General features: G+C 39.3%; 1 protein-coding gene across 3 annotated transcripts in view; it reads left to right on the top strand.

Moving 5' to 3' along the window:
• KCNIP1 (potassium voltage-gated channel interacting protein 1) overlaps nucleotides 1-19,994 on the top strand; it is a 482,303-nt gene that overhangs the window by 31,938 nt on the left and 430,371 nt on the right. Inside the window, exons 1-2 of one of the 3 annotated variants that reach the window (XM_087760139.1) lie at nucleotides 315-461; nucleotides 1,227-1,343. The exons of 1 other annotated variant lie outside the window; for it this stretch is intronic. In XM_087760139.1, the coding sequence (XP_087616265.1) occupies nucleotides 1,256-1,343 (88 nt within the window). In that variant the 5' untranslated portion in view covers nucleotides 315-461; nucleotides 1,227-1,255. One more of the 3 variants, XM_087760138.1, reaches the window with a different exon arrangement.

Raw genomic sequence — 19,994 nt, 5'->3', positions numbered from 1 at the left:
GAAAGGGATTATCGCTGTTCCCTGAAGTGAAAAGCTGTTTGTTGCGCTTGTTTCTCGGTAAAGGCAGAGGACTCGGTTGTGGCTGCTCGGAGGTGGCAGCTGGCTCCAGGTGGCTGTGTTACAGACCGGGCTGATCAAGTCATCTAACGAGTGGCAGCAGAAACCCGAGCTAATCTGCTTTGTAACCCGCCCCGGGATGAGCAAATACTGTATTTTGGGGGTGGTTTAAAAACATCTGAGAGGACTTCAGCATGAATTAAATCCTGAAGACGCCTGACTCTACCCAGCGCTCAGGTGGGGTCAGAAGCTCTGAGGCACCTCCACTTTGCTGCTTTATTCGAAGTATTCCAGGCACGCAGAAATAATTGACTGAACTGGAGAAGCCAGAGCTGTGGCTGTTGCTAGGGGATAAACTCACAGTACAGTCAGAGGGAGCCTTGTGAGCATCGGGCGAGCGCAAGGTGAGGGAGCGTGCAAAAAGTAAAGGCCTGAAACAGCGCTGTGCTGCACGGAGGCGTGAGCCTGGGCCCTGCAGGCTCCTGGAGGCCGACGGGCACATCCCTGAGCGTTGAGCAAATAACCAGCTGAGCAGCATCTAAGCTGGTAAAATTAAAAGAAAAGAGACTTTTTCTGGGCGCAGCTTTGCTTTCCTACTTCTCACAGGTTTTGCGAAGGAATACTCTGCAGCTTTCTACATGCAAAGTGCGAGTACAGTGTTGGTAGAATAAAAAAAGTGTTATTTTCTGGTTCCCTTAGGCCTGATGAGAGTAAAATTGACAACTTAATTGAAATCAGCTGGAAAGGAGCGCCAAGAAAACGGTCTTCAAACGGCAGCTGCTTTTGCTTGCAGCAATCACCGCCCTGTGACTCCAGCATTAATTGCTGCATTCCCAGTGCCCGGCGCGGCAGCCTGCGAAGCCTGGTGGAGCAAACCCCTCCTCCTTCCCTGCCTGGCTGAGGTGTTGCCTGTGCTTAGCAACTTCCATCAGGGCATCGCGGCATGTGTGTGCAATCACAGCCGAGAGGCTGAAGGGGAGAGCTATACCTTTAACAACAAGGGGATGCAAATTTCTCCTCTGCAATCTTTCCTAGTAGCTTCGGAGAGGCAAACCTCAGTGCAGAGGCTGGGGCTCAGTGTACGAGAGCAGAGTTTTGTGCGTTGAACAAACTGTCATCTCAACTTTGTAAAGGACTTGCAGTTTTTATTTTTTTGTTATTCCTGTAAGAGAGAAGAGCCTTTCTACCCATTTGAACCATGAGCGGCTGTTCAAAGAGATGCAAGCGTGGGATCGTCAAATTTGCCCAGACTATTTTTAAGCTCATCACAGGCACTCTCAGCAAAGGTAAGAGAAAACCTTTCAGTTCATACTTTTCTTCCGTGCTGTTAGCTTTGTGAGGGGAGTTGTGCGGCCTTGAGGGAGGCTTGTGATAGAGTTTATTATTGTGTTTTCAGAGGTGTTCTGGTTTAATTCCTGGAATTGGCTGCTCTGAAAGAAGTTGCTGCGTGCAGTGAAGACTGGAGCTATGCTGTAAAGCCTTATGTAATTGTTTCTAACTTGTGTAGTTTGTAACCTGTATTTGTCAATCTGCCATAGCTCGCAACTGTAGCGGGCTATTTCAGTGTGTTCGGAGATGTGTTTCTGAAAGCCGCTGATGTGCAGCTTCAAAAATTTAAAGACTTCATAACTGTCAGTAATCGGTACTTCTTCTCTGCATCATTTTCTGCTTTAGTGTTTCTGCTTGTTTGAAGCATGTGTGTACCTTGGTTCGAAATCTAGGTCAGTGCTTATTGCATGCATTTCAGTACCTTTTGTTTATCTAAGTTTTGCTTGTCACCTGCACCCTGTGTGCCTTACCGCGTGCAGGTGGAACAGTACCGAACTTGTTTATGCTGTCCTCTTCGCTAAAACCAAACAATAAACAAAATAAATCCTCTGTTCTTCTTTGTGAATCTAGTAGTTCCTGTGATGGTGCACTGAGGTAGGTTGCTACATTATTTTTGTTGGTTATTCCTTTTATAATGATACTTCTTAGCACCACCTATGGCAGCTGATTAAAATGAGTATTGGTGATCTCTTTAGGAACTCCTGACAACAGTAAACAATGTTATACTTGATTTCTCTTTGCCTGTTGAAATGTGGACAACGTTTAGGTGAGGGTCAGACTTCTCCAGGTTTTGTGTGTATGTGTGTTTGGTTGGAGGGGTTGTGATTTTTGGAATTGATAATACAGGTGAGATTAAATTATTAGCAGAGAGATTTGTATAGTGCTGAAGAGTTTCTGTTATGATGCGTTGGTTTTTGGTTTTTTTTAAATACGAAGTCTGAAGTTTTTTTTTTAATGTGCTCATAGTCAAGGAGCAAAAAAGAAGCATTTATTTTTCAGATAAGTTTAGAATCCTCAGGGGTGTGTGCCTGTGTTGGCTGTCTGGAGCACATGTGCTCCTGCATGAATTTTGATGTTTAAGTTTTTTCTTAGGATAAACTAAAGCAGGCTGAGGTGACTTTTAAAATAGCAAATGTGAAAGTGCCAAGAACTGTTAAGTGCAGCTTCCTTTTATAGAAACTGGGGAAACTTATTCAATGTCTCTCTAGAAAAGAAATATAGTTCTAAGACAGCTTTCTTGTATTAACCTTACTGGCTTTCAAAAGAAATCTGTATGAGAAAATGACTGTTTCACATTAAGAATACTGGACAGGTTGGCTGCTTTTAAAATCAAGATTGGTTTAAAATGGCATCTTCTTGTATTTAATTTTTCTTCTTCCATTCCTCCCCCTCCCCCCGTAGGCTGTCAAACACCAGCAAAGATTAAAAACTTGTAAAAGTCTGTCATAGAAAAGAGCTCAGATGTTGGTTATAATCCATGATTAATGCCAAGATGTCTCTTTAATATTAAAAACAAAAGAGAAATTCACAGAAGAAAATAGAGTGAAAGAAATTACTTATTCTCATGATAGGGAAGAGAAAGTAGTGGTAGGATGCTGCCTGCAAGACCTCGTCCTCTACAGCATGTCAGTATGGTGTATTTGGTCTACTTTATTTGTGCTTTTTTCAGGAGATAATGGAACATAGGGTCTATACTGCTACATTTACAAGTGATTGACAATAAACTTTGTGTTATTTGCTTGAGCTCCCCTTAAGACAAGGGGAAACCTGTGTTCTGGTAGTGTTTCCCCATGTGCTGATCTAGAGCAGGTCGTCTACTGGGGAGTTTTCAAGCAGACCTTGTGCCTCTACTCCTTGCCTTGCTTTGGCAAAGGGATACATCAACATTTGAGTCTGACAGTAGAATAGCACTATACAGAGAGCTAGAAATGAGAGTATAAAATGTCCAAGGCTTGCTTTCCCCCCTGCCCCCTTTTTTTCTGAAAGATGCCAGCGTTGCACTATCATTGTCTTTGCAGCCCATGCAATGGTATCATACAGTTTTACCCACATCTTTCCTATGGCACTGTCTCATTTCAAGCTGCTGGGATTAGATAAGAGCCTCTTCCTAGGATTCAAAGAATTTAAAACTCTAATAAACTTTTTTTTCGTACTCAGCTGCTTGTGCTTTGAACTGGAAGAACCAGATTCAGGAAGCAATAAACCATGTGAATGAGTTTGTTGCATCGATATCAAAGACCTGCTATAATTAAAATAACTGTTTCCATATCATTACCTATGAAACTCACAACTAGAAAGAAAATGATTAGAAATCTTGCTCAGGAGTGTTGAATTAAAAAAAAAAAAAAGTGTTGAAGTTTGTTTGTACATTTATCCCAGACCTTATTGTTTAGTATTTCTTTTACTAAAACTTCTGCATGGAAAGCCAAGATAGAAACTGTTGTATATCGCTATTATTACGGTTTTTTAACTTACACCATATACATGCTTTTGAATATTCATATGTTCATATGAATATTCAGAACATATCCCATGTTCTTCATCGCACTCCTTCCTCATTTCCTTCATACTGTTTAATGTTTTATTTATTTTTACTTTAAACACTTTTTACAAGGAAAATCTTTTGTGAGGCACAAGATTCATGTCCCTCTTCTTATGCTTCCATCTTTTTGAGGGTTACTGAGGTGGGAGATATTCCACAGTTCAATGAGATGTAATCCTTATCTGCGCTCTATGGCTTCTGCTTGTCTTAATAATAGCATTTTTCTTTCCCCTTGATTATTTACAATAAAACAAGACTGTCTGAGCTGCAGATATCAGGTCCTTCCTTTTGCAACAGGGTGTGATGAGACAGCAGCCTCTCCCTGCAGTCAGCAGTAAGGGAATAGGCACACCTGATACCACTGTGTGGTCACCCACCTGTTTGGTATGTCCTGATTTAAATCTGCAGCTGCAGCAAATCTACCAGGTTGTAAGCCAAGAAGTTCATAGCTGGTACCCCTGCAGAGCTGGGCTAGCAAATTTTGCCAGCTTCTCTCTTAGTGCGTTCTTATTTGGAAAACCTTAGTAACAGAGCAGAGGTCTCTGCTGCTGTGCGAAAGAAGGCCTCTTCCACCAAGAGCTTTGTGTAGTGAGATGTATGCATTAAAGAAAACATGCCTGGAGAAGCATGCTCCTTTACAGCTGGTGAGACCAGAATAACTCCCTTATTCTCCTTGGCTTGGATGGGTGTCCAGCACCTGCAGGGAAGAGTCCAGAAAAGGCTTCTGGAAGTAAGTTACTGCAGTGATGGACAGCACGTGAGCAGCAGCACCTTCACCAAAGCTGCCTCAAATGGGGGGGGGGGGGGGGGGATGAGGAAGGTTTTGAGTGGGGTTTGGGTGTTCTTTCACATTACCTCTACTGTGGTATGTGAAATGGTGATTCATTCTCCATGCCCTGGGCACAAGTAGGAATTGTAAGAATGAGTTTGTTGAGGGTTTCCTATTGAGCAGAATGATTAAACAGCAAGCCTCTGTGTGAGAGAGAAGATATTGCTAATGTCATTAAAAACCTAGTACAGGAGGACCTTGCTGAGTGACCAAAAATGAAGCTGGAATGGCACTTTTTGGATTTCTAGTAATGTGTTCTAATTATCAACGCAAGATTATTTTAGGGACCAACTCCTTCAAAATGTTCCTTTGTAAAAGCTGATAAGCTTCTGCAAATTAACTACCCTTTCACCTTTGTTCCCAAGCTGCCCCTCTTTTAGTTGTGCTATTAAAATGCTTGCCAAAGGCTCTCATTTCTGTTTTCTTGCTTCTCCCATCTCTGTTCTGCAATGCAATTCATCTGGAACTGGTAATTTGTCCACTTTTCATAGTTTTAATTGCCTAATTATCTGTTCCACTGCAGTGATAAAGTCTTCAAACATCTTGCTCTCCCCACAGCCTGCCCCAGCATGAAAGAAAAGTATTCTGAATGTTTTACAGCAATGTGGTCTGGTTTGCTGCTGCTTTGTGAATCCAAATTACAGCTAGTCTTCCGAGATGTTATGTGAGATGGTAAGGAAAGTGCATGGTCCCTTTTGGTCATACACAGGCTCTGTCTCCTCTCAGCAGAAGTTAATCTTGTTCCTTTGGAGCACACTGGCACTGCATTAGGTTTGTCTTCATGACTCCAGCTTCTGAAAATGCAAGGGTAGGGTAGATGTTCCTAAATGCCCTAAAGATGCAGGAAGGTTCGTTGCAGTTGTTTAAGCGATGCCAGGGGGACATATAAAGAGATGTTTTTATTCTCCTGCTGCTGTGTAGCCCACCCTCACCCCTTGAATTCTCGCTGCTGCCTTCAAATTTAGAAAAGCTCTGATTCAGAGGGCTCCTGTAACAGCCCTTATGTGTCAGTTCTCTCCTTATAAAACTTTTCTGAGTGTTTTAAATGTTCTTTAATAAGGAAAGTGGTTACAGAAGCCAGGTGATTAACATGCTTTTACAGAGTGGGGTTAGAGCTTGTCTGTGTTTTCCAAATGGTCCTGAAAAGTAAGTGGGAGTTTCTGTACTTGAAATCATGGTGTAAAGCCCCCGTTAGAGAGGGGATGCCACTACGAGGGGCAGAATAGCTGTCTTCGCTGTGCGTCTTACGGAAGAGTCCACAACTACTGAAGTTTCAGAGGTCAGTACCTGATCCTAACTCTACTCAGTGAAGCTCTCCAACTTCATTGCATGGCTGGCAGGAACTCTCTCACGGTGTGCCTGTGGTTTTTGTTTTGCTTTTTAAAAACCCAGCATATTTAGTTAATATCTTTTTCTATAGTGATGAACCTTGGAGCCACTAAGCAAAATACACCTCTGTTTGGCAAGTTAGACATGTTTGTATGTCTATGAAAAATGGACTGCAAATAAATCTATCTTTTCCACAAAGGCTGTACCCCTCGAGCAGTCTGAAGGTGGGTACATATATACATATAGGTAGGGAGAGGGAGTGGTAATGCTCTAGTCTTCCTTTTAGAACTCTTTATAAACCTCTGCTTCTAGAAACTAGTACCTCTGCAAACATATGGCTAGGTGTGTGCTAGAAATTTACTAAGAACTTAATTGTTTGCAATGGCGTAGCCCCAAAAGGTAAGTATGTAATGTCACTTATTCAGAAAACAAGAAAATATTTTCTTGTCCTCTGGGAAACTATTCAGGAAGTGTGTGTGTGTTTGTTTTTAATGATGTTTTGCAATAAGCATGTGTGTATGTTATGTCTGGTCGCCAGGAATACCGCGGAATCTTGGGTGTAGTTAGATATCCGTGGGCAAACGAGGTTTTCTTCTGGCATCTAAGCTAATCGTATTAGGTATAACAACTGTGGTATTTCTATTCTGAATATGTTTGAAAAATACAAGGCATATCAGTTTAACTGTCCAGGTCTGTATTCAGGACTATAGTAATAGATAGTTTCTCTAGAGAAAATGTTTATAGAATGGGGCTTTTTTTGCATAACGGATGGATTAATCTGCAGATTCTCTAATAAAAAACAATTTAAAAAAAGCAATAAATCATGTTAGATTCTATAGCATTGGAACAACTTATGAAATTTTGGTATCCTTTTGTGCGTGTGGGTTTTTTGGTTGGTTTGGGTGGTTTTTTCTTTTTTTTATTTTTTTCTTTTTCATAACCACTGGGCTAGACAGGAAGTATGCTGCTGGCAAATGGGCTAAGGCATTTATACCCATGCTGTCACTATATTGATATGCTAATTTGCCACATAGGTATTGTCATTTAAAATGGTGCAAAATGAACGTGCACAGTATATTTTGACCTAATGGACCCTATTACTATCCACTTAATGAATGGATTTAAGTGTAAATGGATAACTTTTGAAGATGGCTCACCATAAATGGATAGTAGCATGTATTAAATCATCCTAACATTAGCTTAAATTATCACATGAAGTGTAATTTGAAGATGTAGTTTTATCTCTAGTAAGTTACATTCAACAGCGCAATGCTAAAGGGTGACAACAAGGTAATGCTTGTCTGTCTCTTCTGTGCCCAGAAACTGGTCTTGAGCTGCAAGTCAACTGTTTGTTTGGGGATACATTCTGAATTATTCTTGGTCTGTAGAGTGTTTTCAAATGTTGATCATCTCGGTGCTAGCAACCAAACATGTGGTGGTGTTTCTGCTCCATGCTGTGCGCCTGGTAAAGCTAACTGGTTTCCTGAGTAGGAATCCCATTGTTAGGGATGCAAATGAAATTCTGCCCTGACTTTTCTTTATGATGGTATTTGTGGGATTCCTGTTCTTGGACCTTTGTTTTTGTTGTTTTAATATGATTAGTAAAGCTTGTAAATGGTAATGTAATGGAAAGCAGGCATGGGAAGGTTTTAACTATGGCAGCATTTAAGCTCGTGATGTAATTGGAATGAATATTCATGGCCGACTTCTTCCACATTTGCACAGCTTTACTAAAAATCAGTAACATGCATATATAATTTGACTTTCACTTCTCAGCTGGCTTTAACTTCTAATTTCATTCTTTGTAATGACTGTTGCACAACATTTGGCTTGCAGGGCACGTGGGTGGAGTACATTTAATGCTGATAACTAGAAGTAAAGCAGTCTGAGGTTTAAAATAAGAGTGATTAATGCTTTCTTTTATAAATGGGAGACCTGGTGCAGTAGCCTGACATTACAGAGTGAGAAAGAAATTGCTGCCACAGGCTTGATGAGGTGCTCATCTTGTAAAGCCAAAACAGAGTTTTGAGAGTGTAAAAATAAAACCTTGTTATATAATTTACATAATTACATCTAGCAAAAGTTAATGCCGTTTTAACCTATTGCAATCTGAAAATTGTCCCTAGCATTTAAAAATCTAGTAAAGAGCAAGTGTTTAACTTGCCTGCCTTTGAAATTTTTGAGTGGCACCTTCAACTTTTAGGTAAATTTATCTTTCAGATGTGCAATAATGGCATGATATTTTTCTAATGCTTTCTTTATGTTCTATGATATGAGGGTGTTTTCTTTTGCCATTTGTAAATCCTTGTAGCATGAAGATCAGATGTTTGTTTCTGTATTATTTCAGCAAGATTCATGTTTAAACTGAGTAATGGAAGACGTAATGAACAAACACACCTATTGTGAAGGGAGTACAGTGTGTTTGATGCAGTGGAACAGCAATCATCTTATACTGAAACTTCTTTCCTAACTCGGGATATGAAGCATGTAGAAGGCTAAATCTACATAGAAAAGTAGATGATGTGGAGGATCTCAAACTCCTAACTTGTCTGCTTCCTTCATCTTCTGTCTATGAATAGATGTGCCAAAGTTGCTGGTAAGTGTCAGGAAAATCATGTGAACTCCAAATAAAGATTCTTGATGCCCTAGTTCAAATCCAAAGCCTGGAAAGTTTTACCCACCTCAACAGCCAAAGTAATCTATGGAATTAGGCTGGGTAGGGGTGACCATGTTTCAGAGGTTAGGGTGGAGCTGTTCTGCTGAAGTTGCTCCACTTTATAGAGATGATTATATCGCAGTGGTGCAGATCTGGAACACGTGTGTGATGCACTGACTGTGTGGGACTGCTCTGCCTTTCTCTACCCTTCTCACAGCTTTCATGCTCATAAGGCTGGGCTGTTTGCCTCTTCTTTACGGGCTTCTGCCTATCACACTTTTAAAATATCCCCTGGGTGACCGGGCACAGAGTGACTAGCAGGAGTGGACTTCAAGTTGAGGATCCAGAGAAGTGCATTACTTATTTGTCTCTGTGGATCCAGCTTTACTTGCATAGAAACTCACCTGAATGTAACGTAAGTAATGCAGTACTCTGCCTGAAATTGTTCTGCGCTGTTATCAGGCCTTGCAATAAACGTGTTGGTCTTCATCAAATAAATACGGTTTTAAAAATATCCTTGAATTGGTTGTATTTCTGTATGATCTGCTATTGAGGCTGACATGTTCTGGATTTTTTTGGTCTATACCCTCATAGTTTTGGTATAAATGCCATTTATTTTGTATATATTGTCTTACCAGTGGATTTTATTACCAAAGTGTTGTATGCCTCAGGTGAAAGTGTTGCATAATGCTTTGTGACTAAGGCAGCAATTCACAGCAGTAACACGTACATTATCCAGCCTAAATTAGAAATGTGTGTTGGCTACAAATGAAATTAATAACAGGCACCTGGGAAAACCACACTACTGGGAATAACATTCTCTTTTAAGTGTTTTTATATGTTCAGTTGGAAACATAATAATGGAGGATGATGCTGGGGGCAGGGGAGGTATTCCAGTTAAATAAGTGCTCCTAATGTGTGTTTTTCCCTGGTCCCACTACTTCACAAATAGCAGCTTTCATGATTTGTATGCAGTGCCAGTGGGGCTCATAAAGGAGGACTGTAAGGGCCCTGTGATTTTGCTTCTGGTATTAATCAGGTGTTCCCTAGGAAAGTGCAGGGGAACCTTGCAAGCTTTGTGTTTAGCTACACAACAAATTCCCACTCTCTTAATTCCCAGTGTTACCATGTGATGTGGGGAACTGGTGGAGAAAATGAATAGATTAAAATCTTGAGATCTGAATAGGTTATCTGTTGAAATACACACACTTTAACAGAACTGTTCACAAATGTGAGTTGCTGTTAGGTCAAGTCTCTGCTTTAGAGATAATAAACAGAGTAAAAGATAAACATAATAGATTATCTGTCTCTCAAAGAATAATGAAATCATACATAGCAATGCTTAGAGAGGTACGGTCTGTTTTTTGCCTTTTACATTCACAACTCCTCATGGTTACCCATGAAAAAGCATTATTACTACTGCACAGTAAAGCTAGTGGTGACTTCCAGCAGCAGCAGCCTCTGACAGCCCATCAACATTCCAACAGCTGCATGGAGTTCTTGGAATAAACTCGGAATAAAAAGTGTGGGAGACTTTTATCATTTACGTGTTGGTAAAGGTAAACACATAACTTTAGAGGAATAAGCATGAGATGTTCTACATCAAAATGCTTAGCCTAATACTATAAAATATAGTTCTTGTCACACCACCTTAAAGTAGTAAAACTGCAGCTGACTTGATAAAAATTGAGTTAGAACGATCTGGATTCAGTCTAAGAGGAGGCCAGCAAAGATGGAAAAACACGCTTCCAAACATAAAACCAGGGGGAGCTAAGTAAACTTGAAGCTGACAAAAGCATAAAAAGTGAAATAGCCTTCTTGATTTTTCTACTTGAAGTCTGTTTACTGTGATGTGTTGATTTTTTTTTTTTTTTAAAAACTTTTTTTTGTAATCCCATACCTGTCACATCCTATGCATATGAGGAGTAGCAGTTCTTTAGGTTATGTGTTTTAGGGAAACTCATAAATGTCAGGGACTTCTTGACTTGGCTCTGAAAATGTTTGCAAGCTCCCCAGTTGTTGAATTGTGTGTTTATGTTGATGCCCTGAAAGGAATTTTATCACTTGTTTCATGAGAAGCAATTTGAGATTCAATGAATAAAAGCATTGTATAAATGTAATCCATGCTGCAGATGGGGTAACTCAGGGTGCTGCGGTGATTGTTACTGGCAGCATGGTGAGCGGTGATAACTAGGGTCCTTTCAGTTTTCAAAAGGTCTCACTCATGCAATTGTAGTGATGCTAATCACTCCCTCAGAAACCGAAAGAAGTGCTGTTTGCATCAAGGGCTGGCATTTTAATTTATGGGTTAATACCTTGTGCTGTGCCCTGTGTTCATCTTAGAAATAATTCCACTCGTTGTGAGTTTTCTGTTTTCTCATAAGTACAGGAAAACAGGAGAAACATTTGCATTATGAACATTACTTCTGCAAAATCACCATTACAAGCTGAACATATTTGCAGTATTTCATGGAGAGGTAAAACATCAGACTGTCATCAGAGGTAAAACCACAGACTGTCTTGTGAAGGCAGCTGTGATAAATTTGTCTTTATAAGAGGAAGAAATGACAATATTAGACAAACTTATTTGACTATCCATAGTATGCAAATAAACTTTATAAAAGCAAGAAAAAGAAAGCACATAGCTAAGATTACTTTTAACAATCTCTGGGGGTTTTTTTAGGAAGTTGGGGGAGAGGGGAATTAAGCCTTAAATGCTTATTAAATATTATTGTGTCTAACTGTCATGCAGCTAATAGCACAAGCAAGGAAATGTTATTTAAACCAAGAATTGCTTCAGATGGAGGACAGTAAATCAGACCACGAGGGCTGACGTGGATGTGATAACGTAGATCTGTAGGAAGTAATTCTGCATAGCAAGGATGGGGTATGGAGAGCTGGAGCGTGCTCAAAGCTTCTCTCCATCTCTCTTTTTTTCAGAGACACTCAGTGTGCTGCCAGTCTTACAGAGCCTAATTTAGTGGGTTTTTTTAAAGCTTTTGTAGGAGCTTAATTATTTTAGTCCATCTTCAGACTTACCTGGCTTTGCAACAAAAGTAGATGTCTATATTGTAGGCATAAAAACTGAGATGCAATATATGCAAGGTGGGGGTGGGAGGCAGAATGAACTTGATGTCTTCTGTTATGGTTTGGTTTGGATTTTTCCACAGCACATCATCTGCAGGTTGGATAACCTCAGGTCACGGAAGAAACAACCTGTTATTTTGTAATAATCTTCACTTGCAAGGATGAGGCTTTGGAACAGCTTCTATAGAACAAAATCTTAAGCAAAATTTCTTCTTGTGGTTTCTATTTGTTTGTTTATAGTTGATATACCAACAGTGCCTTGTCATGCATAAAACTGTAAAGATTATTTGAGAACATTCATTTTGGGATTTGTTTATTTTGACACTGGCTTTCTAAATCCTGTTGAATTTTACAAGTTGGAGGGTAAATCCCAGAATAAGAAACAGAAGAAAGATAATTTTATGAAAGGCCATCTTTTTCTGTTATGCAGAAATACTTGCTTTGCACTTAATGACTCAATACCAGGTGATTCTATGATCTATGGTAAGCCACAACACCCATACTACTCAAATGATAACCAATTTTCAGGATAAGTTTTTTGACCAAGTTGTCTTAGAATCTATAGTGAGCTTTACTGCTCAGGACCTCTATGTGAGAGTTTTACATCCCCCGGCCCCCCCCCCACCCCGATGACTGAGACTTAGCAAACAGCTCATCCTGTAAGTGAGCTTGTTGTCTTCAGAGGAGCCAACAGTGAATTTGACATGCAGTGTGTCTTTCCTGTGTTTTTGATCAGCTTTCCAAGAAAAATGCTCTGTGTGCTTGCAGTGTTCTACATAAATTTCTTACAGCTATTTATTATTTTGTAAAATGACTGGTCAATAGCTGTAGCAACAAACAGGCCTAGTGGCAAAGCCTGGCATCTCCAGTGTGCTCACAGTATCTCCTTCAGCCCAGCTAAAATCAGCCTTTACCTAGTTGAATACTATCGATGTTCTTATAAAAATAATTTATCTGAGAATGACCTAATAGTTAATATTTTCCTGTGCTAAGGAGAATAACCTGAATACAGACTGGTCTTTAAAACTTATTTGAGAGCTACAGTAAGTGGTGGTTTGTTGGTAATTATGAACTTATTCTTGGGCCATGTGTTTTCTTGTTGTCCTTCATGACAGCTGTACTTAAAGCTGGATGATATTGCGTTATAAAGTCTGTTCCAGCAATAAATGCTTGATATTATGGATCTATAGACATGTAGATGCGTATAGGAGGAGCATTTTTCTTCTGTTTGGGAGCAACGTGAATATTGGAGCATTGATCTGTCAGGTGAGGGGCTCTAAATTAAAAAAATCTGGTCCAATATCCAGCACACATGAAGTGGTGCAGCTCTGTGCAGCATTTCAAGATCTAGCCTTATTATTTTGGTACTTGATGTCCTGCTAGAAAAGAAGTGCAAACCTTGACAAAATTGACTTACCATTTCTGAGTGGTGAGGTTTTGTAAATGCTATCCCAGGAAAAGCATAATATGCTTGGTAAGTATATATATTTCCCAAGTACAAGAATCTTGGGTTTACGTTTAAAAAGGACAGTGTAATTTCTTTAAGTCTTCATCCCTTGTAAGTATATCCTTTGTCCACTGCTATAGATCCTAAGGGCTAGATGTCAGGAAATGTTTGAAAAACTGATCTCCCTTTAGGTAAATAATTTCATATGTCTAAACTGCAGCGTGTTTCTTAAATATCTTATCTTAGGAAAAGAAAGAATAAGATATTACAGAGGAGTTTCTAGATTATTGTGAATATGATTCTAGTTCTTTCAAGCTTCTGTTTGACTGAAATTTCTGACCCTGTCCATATTGAGATATATAAAGTAGATCTTAAAAAACACACACGTGTTTTCATGGTAATGTGAAAATAAATTGTGCGCTTAATGCCACATGAAGAATCTGGTGAATGCTATCACTGAAGAAAATAAAACTTAGCACTGTGTTTCAAAAACATAATACATTCTCTAGAGTTGTTCCATGCTGCTGTCTGATGTACAGTGTTTCCTAAGATGAAATAAACTGGTGAACTGCACTTTAAAATGATAAAACTCAAGTGAATTTCTTGTGGTAAATTCATGACCATTTGGATTGGTTTAAATGTTCCAAATTAGCTGAAAATAGTTCCAGAAGCCCAGTGAGGAGCTGCAGAAGATGATGCAGTAAGCAGTGTTCATGCTGGGCAAGACATTCTTTAATTTATATGTAGGGGGTTTGGGGTTTTTTTCTTATTTTTAATAAAGCCTTTGTTCTCTAATTTGAAAGGAAAAAAAATTCTGGTACAGTTCAAGGAACACTGTAAATATTATAGTGTGGCTACAAGACTTATAAGTGCTTACTTTATTGAAGAACAAACTACCAAAACACCCTTTACCTTTTAAGAAATGAGTGTGGAATAGAGTTTGGCAAGTGGTTCTCCTAGCAGTAGTATAAAATGAGCTTTAGATTTGCAGCCCTTATTGTTGCTTGCTAGATTAAAGCAGGAGGTAGTAGCTCACGGACATGGGGGGAGTCTGCACACGATGTTCCTGTTGAGCAAAACATGCTTAAGTATTGGATGCCTTTGTCCTTGCTCATGAACTCTGACTAATGCTGCTTTCAAGGGCCATCTGGCAGAGATGAAGGGTTTAGTCAAATCCCTATTCTTTGCCTTCTAGCCAGGATACTTCAAGTTGTATGAAGTGGTGAACTGGCCAGAAGTCTCTTTGCCTGCCACTTACCGCCACTTTCTGATGTATGTAGTAAATCCTGTTTTGCTGTAAACTGAAATGTTTCCTTCCAGTGTGCTGAAGTACTTAACTATACCTTTTCCATCTATTACTCCTCCTTTTCCACCTCTTTCTCCTCCAGTTGTTCAGCTATGATTTAGCCCCATTCTCCTCTTTAGCAGTTAACTGACAAAATGAGAGTAAAACTAAAACCTGAGGAATGGACCACGAAAAAAAAAAGCCATTCTTTTCCCTCCTTGCATAATACAAAAATGGCAACCTCCTCAACTTGTTTGTGTCAAATGCCCCTCTCTGGGCTAAAACTAAGATGAAACATCTTGGTTCCGAAAGCGAATGGAATAAACTAAGCTATACATAACTAAACTCTGGCTGTTCTTTCAGTTTAAATACCCTTTTCATCCTGGAGCTTCCCAATGTACACTTCAGATCAAGAGTATGGAAAAAACACTGTAACATCTGTTTTCAAAATGTTGTATCCCATCTAAAAACAACTACTTTCCAAAGGCCCACTTCTGACACCCTCTTTAAGGTAGGACATCCCTTGTTTTTAGGCAGTCTAGTTCGTTATGCATTTATCACACTTTGTAACTGCTCCACAAGAAGGCTTTTGCTATGTACAACTTGAATAAATAAGCACCATGTCTGTGTACTGAACTGCTGGAGTGGTCCAGTTATCTTCTCGCATCAAACCAACTGTTTACTCCTTAGAGTCTGACCTGGAAGTCACTTGGGAGGCAGAAAATCAGTAGAAAGTGAATTTCTGAAGGTGGTTGTGTGACACTGTTCTGGTTAAGTCTTCCTATTAATGATTATATTTCTGTAAGTAGTTGTATTTTTAGCTTAATTCTTAAACTTTTCTTTACCAAATTGGACTAGAACTTTAATATCTGGAACTTTGAGATACTTTTATTTATGCTGTGTAAATCAAGTTCTCCATGGGTTTTCTTTTTTATCTTTATATACTTCTGCAGTCAGTATCTCGTCTATTCCCATTGGTACCTCTTTGTAAGGCTGCAGTAGTGCTGTAACATAGTCCACATTTTCATACCCCATCCTACTTCATAAAAATATATTTCTAAGCAAGTTGAATATGTATTACATTAGCACGCCCTATATGACAAATGTTGGTAGTAACCTCTTGGCAACAAATACCTGTATATAGTATTAGTGCATATAAAGCACTGAGTAGTTGGCAGTCAGATAAATTCAAAGCAAACTAAACTACTAGTACTGTATGCACAAATAGCACTTGCGAGCTGATACATTCCTCTCTATGAATTGAACTTGCTAATGTTGCTATAGGAATGCCTTGTGTTGTGCAAACCAAGAAGCAAAATCTGAGTTTACTTGCAATAGTCCTGTGTAAGAGGACAAAGAGAAGCAACTGTCCAAGACCTCAGATCCTGGGCCCTGAATTCTGAACTCGATACCGTAAGTATAAAGAACTAAAAAAAGGTAGATGAACTTGTGGCTCAGAAACTGGAAAATTGTATGTGGCTCTCAAACATCTTCTCATAAGCCAGCTTACATTAAAAACCCTTTTACTTCATAGTGTTTGGCATTAATACAGAGCTGTAAATGCAGAGAATTAAGCTAAATTGAATTCCACTACTGCAATAATATAATTGAGTCCAGTAAAAAATGCTTCTTCCTCTGCAAATACTGGTTTTTGTTGGCAGCCTTAAACCTCTTAGGACAATTCCTATTGACTCACCCAAGTAGCTAAACAAGTTTGGAAAAACAAGGTGGTTTTAAAACTGTAGCTTCAACAAAACAGATACCAAAATGTAGCCTTGTCTACGTAATCTGAGCTGCTCGGGCTGAAGCTGCTCTGGGACTGGGAGCCAAGAATACTGATGTGTTTACAAGGACTTCACAAAGCAGCATTAGAAGCTACTGTCTTGAGGTGTTCGGGGGGGAACTATAATTAAATAAATGCTGATTTGATAAGAGCTGGTAAGAGTTTGTTTTAAAAGATGAATGTGCTGTGTACCCAGCTCTCTCTGTCCTGCTGTCCCTAAGCTGTACAAGGTTGCACAAAGGACATACCTTCTGGCTTCAGACTGCTGGAGAAGAGGACATAAATGCTATGCAGCTGCCAGGAACATTCTCCAGCCTAAGGAGAGCCTGAAAAAACTGATGTCTCGAAGCAGGGATGGAGCAGCAAAGTGGGCTGCCGACACGACAGAAGAGAACTGAGACACAAGAAGCTCTGACTGCCTCTCATGACAAGGGATGTTGCCCTTAGTTTAGGACTTATTGGGAAAGAGAGATAATGGCACAAGAAGCCTATGTCTTTCATGCAAAACTTTCTTTTAAAACAAGATTATGTAGAGGTCCCTTTTTTCTTTTTCTTTTTTTTTCTTTTTTTTTATTTATCAGGAAAATAAAGACTGGAAATCTTGCAGTTGGCATTTGCTAAGCCTTTCTTTCTGTCAGGCCTGCACTGCAAGGGACTCTTATTGTCTGCTTATCCACAGCAATGTCTTTTGGCATTCTTGCTGCTTTTTGTTTCTAATACTGATAAATAAAGCTATCAACGGGCTACTGATAAACTTCTTGATTTGACCATCTTGTATCACAAATACCTGAATTGCTTCTTCCATTTCATAATAATGCTTACTAGGATGTAGGTTACCCAGGGCTAGCAATGCACTTGCTGGCAATCTTTCTGGTTTTCACTCCTCTTTCTAGTGGAACTGTATGAAAACTGGTATAGGTATACCAATCAACCAAAGTGGTAGTCATGTGGGCTCTAAATGATAGAGCACGCTATAACGACATTGCAGTATCAGAAAGTAAAGAATGAAGTTGTATAAGGAACCAAGGAGGAGGAAGGACTGTAAGCTTGAAAAGGCACAGAGGAGCCAGGCAAAGAAATAGTCTATGTAAGCAGTTGTCATGGTGCAACTTTACCAAAATGTATCTTTTCCCTGCTCCGGTGTTACACTAATATTAAACAATGCATTACAGAGATCAAAGGGCTGCCCTATGTGTTTCTTAAACAACAACAAAATCAACACAAAAACCCCAATCCTGCCCATGCCAAATAAAATTCTGTGAAGCAGCTTTTAGGTAGGATTTTTATTCTCTGGAAGCAGGCTCGTTGCTTCATGTTCAGGAGGGGAATGTGGTTTCTATAGGCCAACAATCAGAGTTGTTTCCAGGCGATGCAGGAGCCCTAAAGAACTGTAAAACAATCAAGGTAAGCTCCTTTACTCTCCCTTCTGAAGTTCTTTGTGTAAAAATGGTTTTTTTCAGCTTAAATCAGCTGGCTTTTCTGCATGGAAGCACAGTAATGCAGACTTCTCCGTTCTGTTTTCTGTGTAAGAATCAAAGTTGGCATTTTTTTCTGATGAGAGCAGCAACAGCATGGGATAGAATCTCAAAAAGGAGCTTTTTTCTTTTTTGGTCCTGGTTTCAGGAGAATCATCACAAGTGGCTATGCTTTTTTCTACCTTGTTTGCTGCAGTGTTATATCACACTGAAAATACTGCATCATATCCTCAGAGTTTTTCAGCTTGCACAATATTAAAGTTTCTCATTTTCAATATCAATGTTACAATTGCATGAGATGTTCATGCTGTTAGATTATAAAATGGATATTTCAGTTTCAAGATGTTGAAGGAGGAGGCTAGGGAAATGAAATCATTTAGGTGCCAGTGTCTACATTTTAATGGAGAAGACCCTGTCGTAACTAAAGGATGGCTTAAATTTATGCTCAGTTTCAAGTCCTCTGTGTACAAAATTGTCTTGGTTGCTATCTTCTAGGTAAAGAATGCACAATAATTTAACTTCCTCCTTATTGTCTATCCTTGAGTTTGAAATGGCAAAGCCTCATCTCTTACCTGTAACTTCATATCAACCTATGTGTGTCTTTCCCCTCTAAATTCATTAGTTCATTAATTTTTGCCCTTGCTTCTTGTTGAATTTCCAGTAATATAATGTGAGAAAGCCAAGAAAACTGTCTGCTGGAGACATTTCTTTTAATGATTTTGTATTAGTGCTACCGTGCCCTGGCATAGAATTCATTTGGTAAGAAGGCTTTATAGGAAAACCTATCTCATGCCGTTTGGCAGGGAAGATACAACGCTTAATTGTAATGAGTATTGATTGGTTTTAATTTGTTTGCTGTACATTAAGAACCAACTTTTTCTTACATCAGTTAAGGAAGAGAAGTGCAAGTTGAGCGACTCCCATTTCCCACCTACCCTAGACTGCTCTCATTGGAGCCATGCAGGGTACAAGAGGACAGCATGGCTCTTGGGTGGACAGCTAAGAGATGTATCAGCTTAGGCTATCAAATTGCAGCAAACTTATTCGATTCACTTAATGGGAATCTTCTCCCTACAGCTATAGTTTGAGAGGGAGAAGTTGGTTTGGCATTGAAGGAGAGCTTAGTGCTGTCCCTCACCTGATTCCAGAGTCACAGTTCTTCTAGAGCTCTGATTTCGTAGTTAACTACTTTACAGTTTTGTTTTATCCTTTAATGTGTCTTCCATTAGTCCATGAACAAGCACCATGTTTACATATTATCAACTCCCTGTTTTTTGGCTTTATTTTGTTTTGCTTCTTTACTTTTACTCATGACGACAAGTGGTTTGCATGGAAATTCCTGCCTCAGTGCTGTTCTGTCACCTACCAGATTTTGAATGAGTTAAAACTTCAATCAATTTCCCTGATGGCTTCTTCCAAGGAAGTGTTTCTTCTTGTTTGACTTGAGCATTAAATGTATTTGAAGACAAAATTTCATAATGACAGTAATAGAAATAAGGATATATATATATTTTTTTTTTTTAATATCTGTCATAATTTAGTCAGGTTAAGAAGTAAAAGAAGGCTCTCTTTTTTCCTCCTTCCTTTAAATGTGTGAAATATTGCAATGACTTTATTCATCACAGATGATGATGCTACGTTTGTTTCCTCTATAATTCAGAAATTTGTTTATGGATTGAAAGTTTTTGAGAGTGTCACAAATACTGCTGATAAGCTTCATGCAAGACTTTGCATTTGGACTTGAGTGGGCTCAAAAATGTATTTAAAAAATAAGAAAAATAAAAAGACTTCAAACCACCAGGCTATTTAGTATCGGCTGCACATCTGAAGCAGCGTAACTGTTGAAGTAATTCCATTACAGGTGCAGAATGAATTACACATGAAAAAATTTGTAGCAGACTTAGTGGATTCACATAGTGGTATACAGGTATGTTGGGCTAAAATCTGCTGACTGTGGTGCAGCTGTGATCCTCCCCTGAGATCCGTCATTGCATGTACATAGGTATGAGCTGCAGCACTACTCCATTTTCAGATCAAAGTAACATTTGGATCGGTTTGAGCAGGTAATAATGCCGTTTCAAACTGCTGCACTGGAGGTTCACGCCTGAAGCACTGCACACTTCTACAGAGGCTGTGGAAGAGTAGTGCGCCGGTCTTCAAGACCTCTGGCATCCT

This window comes from Nipponia nippon, unplaced genomic scaffold (genome assembly GCF_047370975.1).
Source record: "Nipponia nippon isolate SJK-2023a ecotype South Korea unplaced genomic scaffold, ASM4737097v1 scaffold_21, whole genome shotgun sequence".
Lineage (NCBI taxonomy): Eukaryota > Metazoa > Chordata > Aves > Pelecaniformes > Threskiornithidae > Nipponia > Nipponia nippon.
This window is presented reverse-complemented; position numbering and strand designations above follow the sequence as displayed.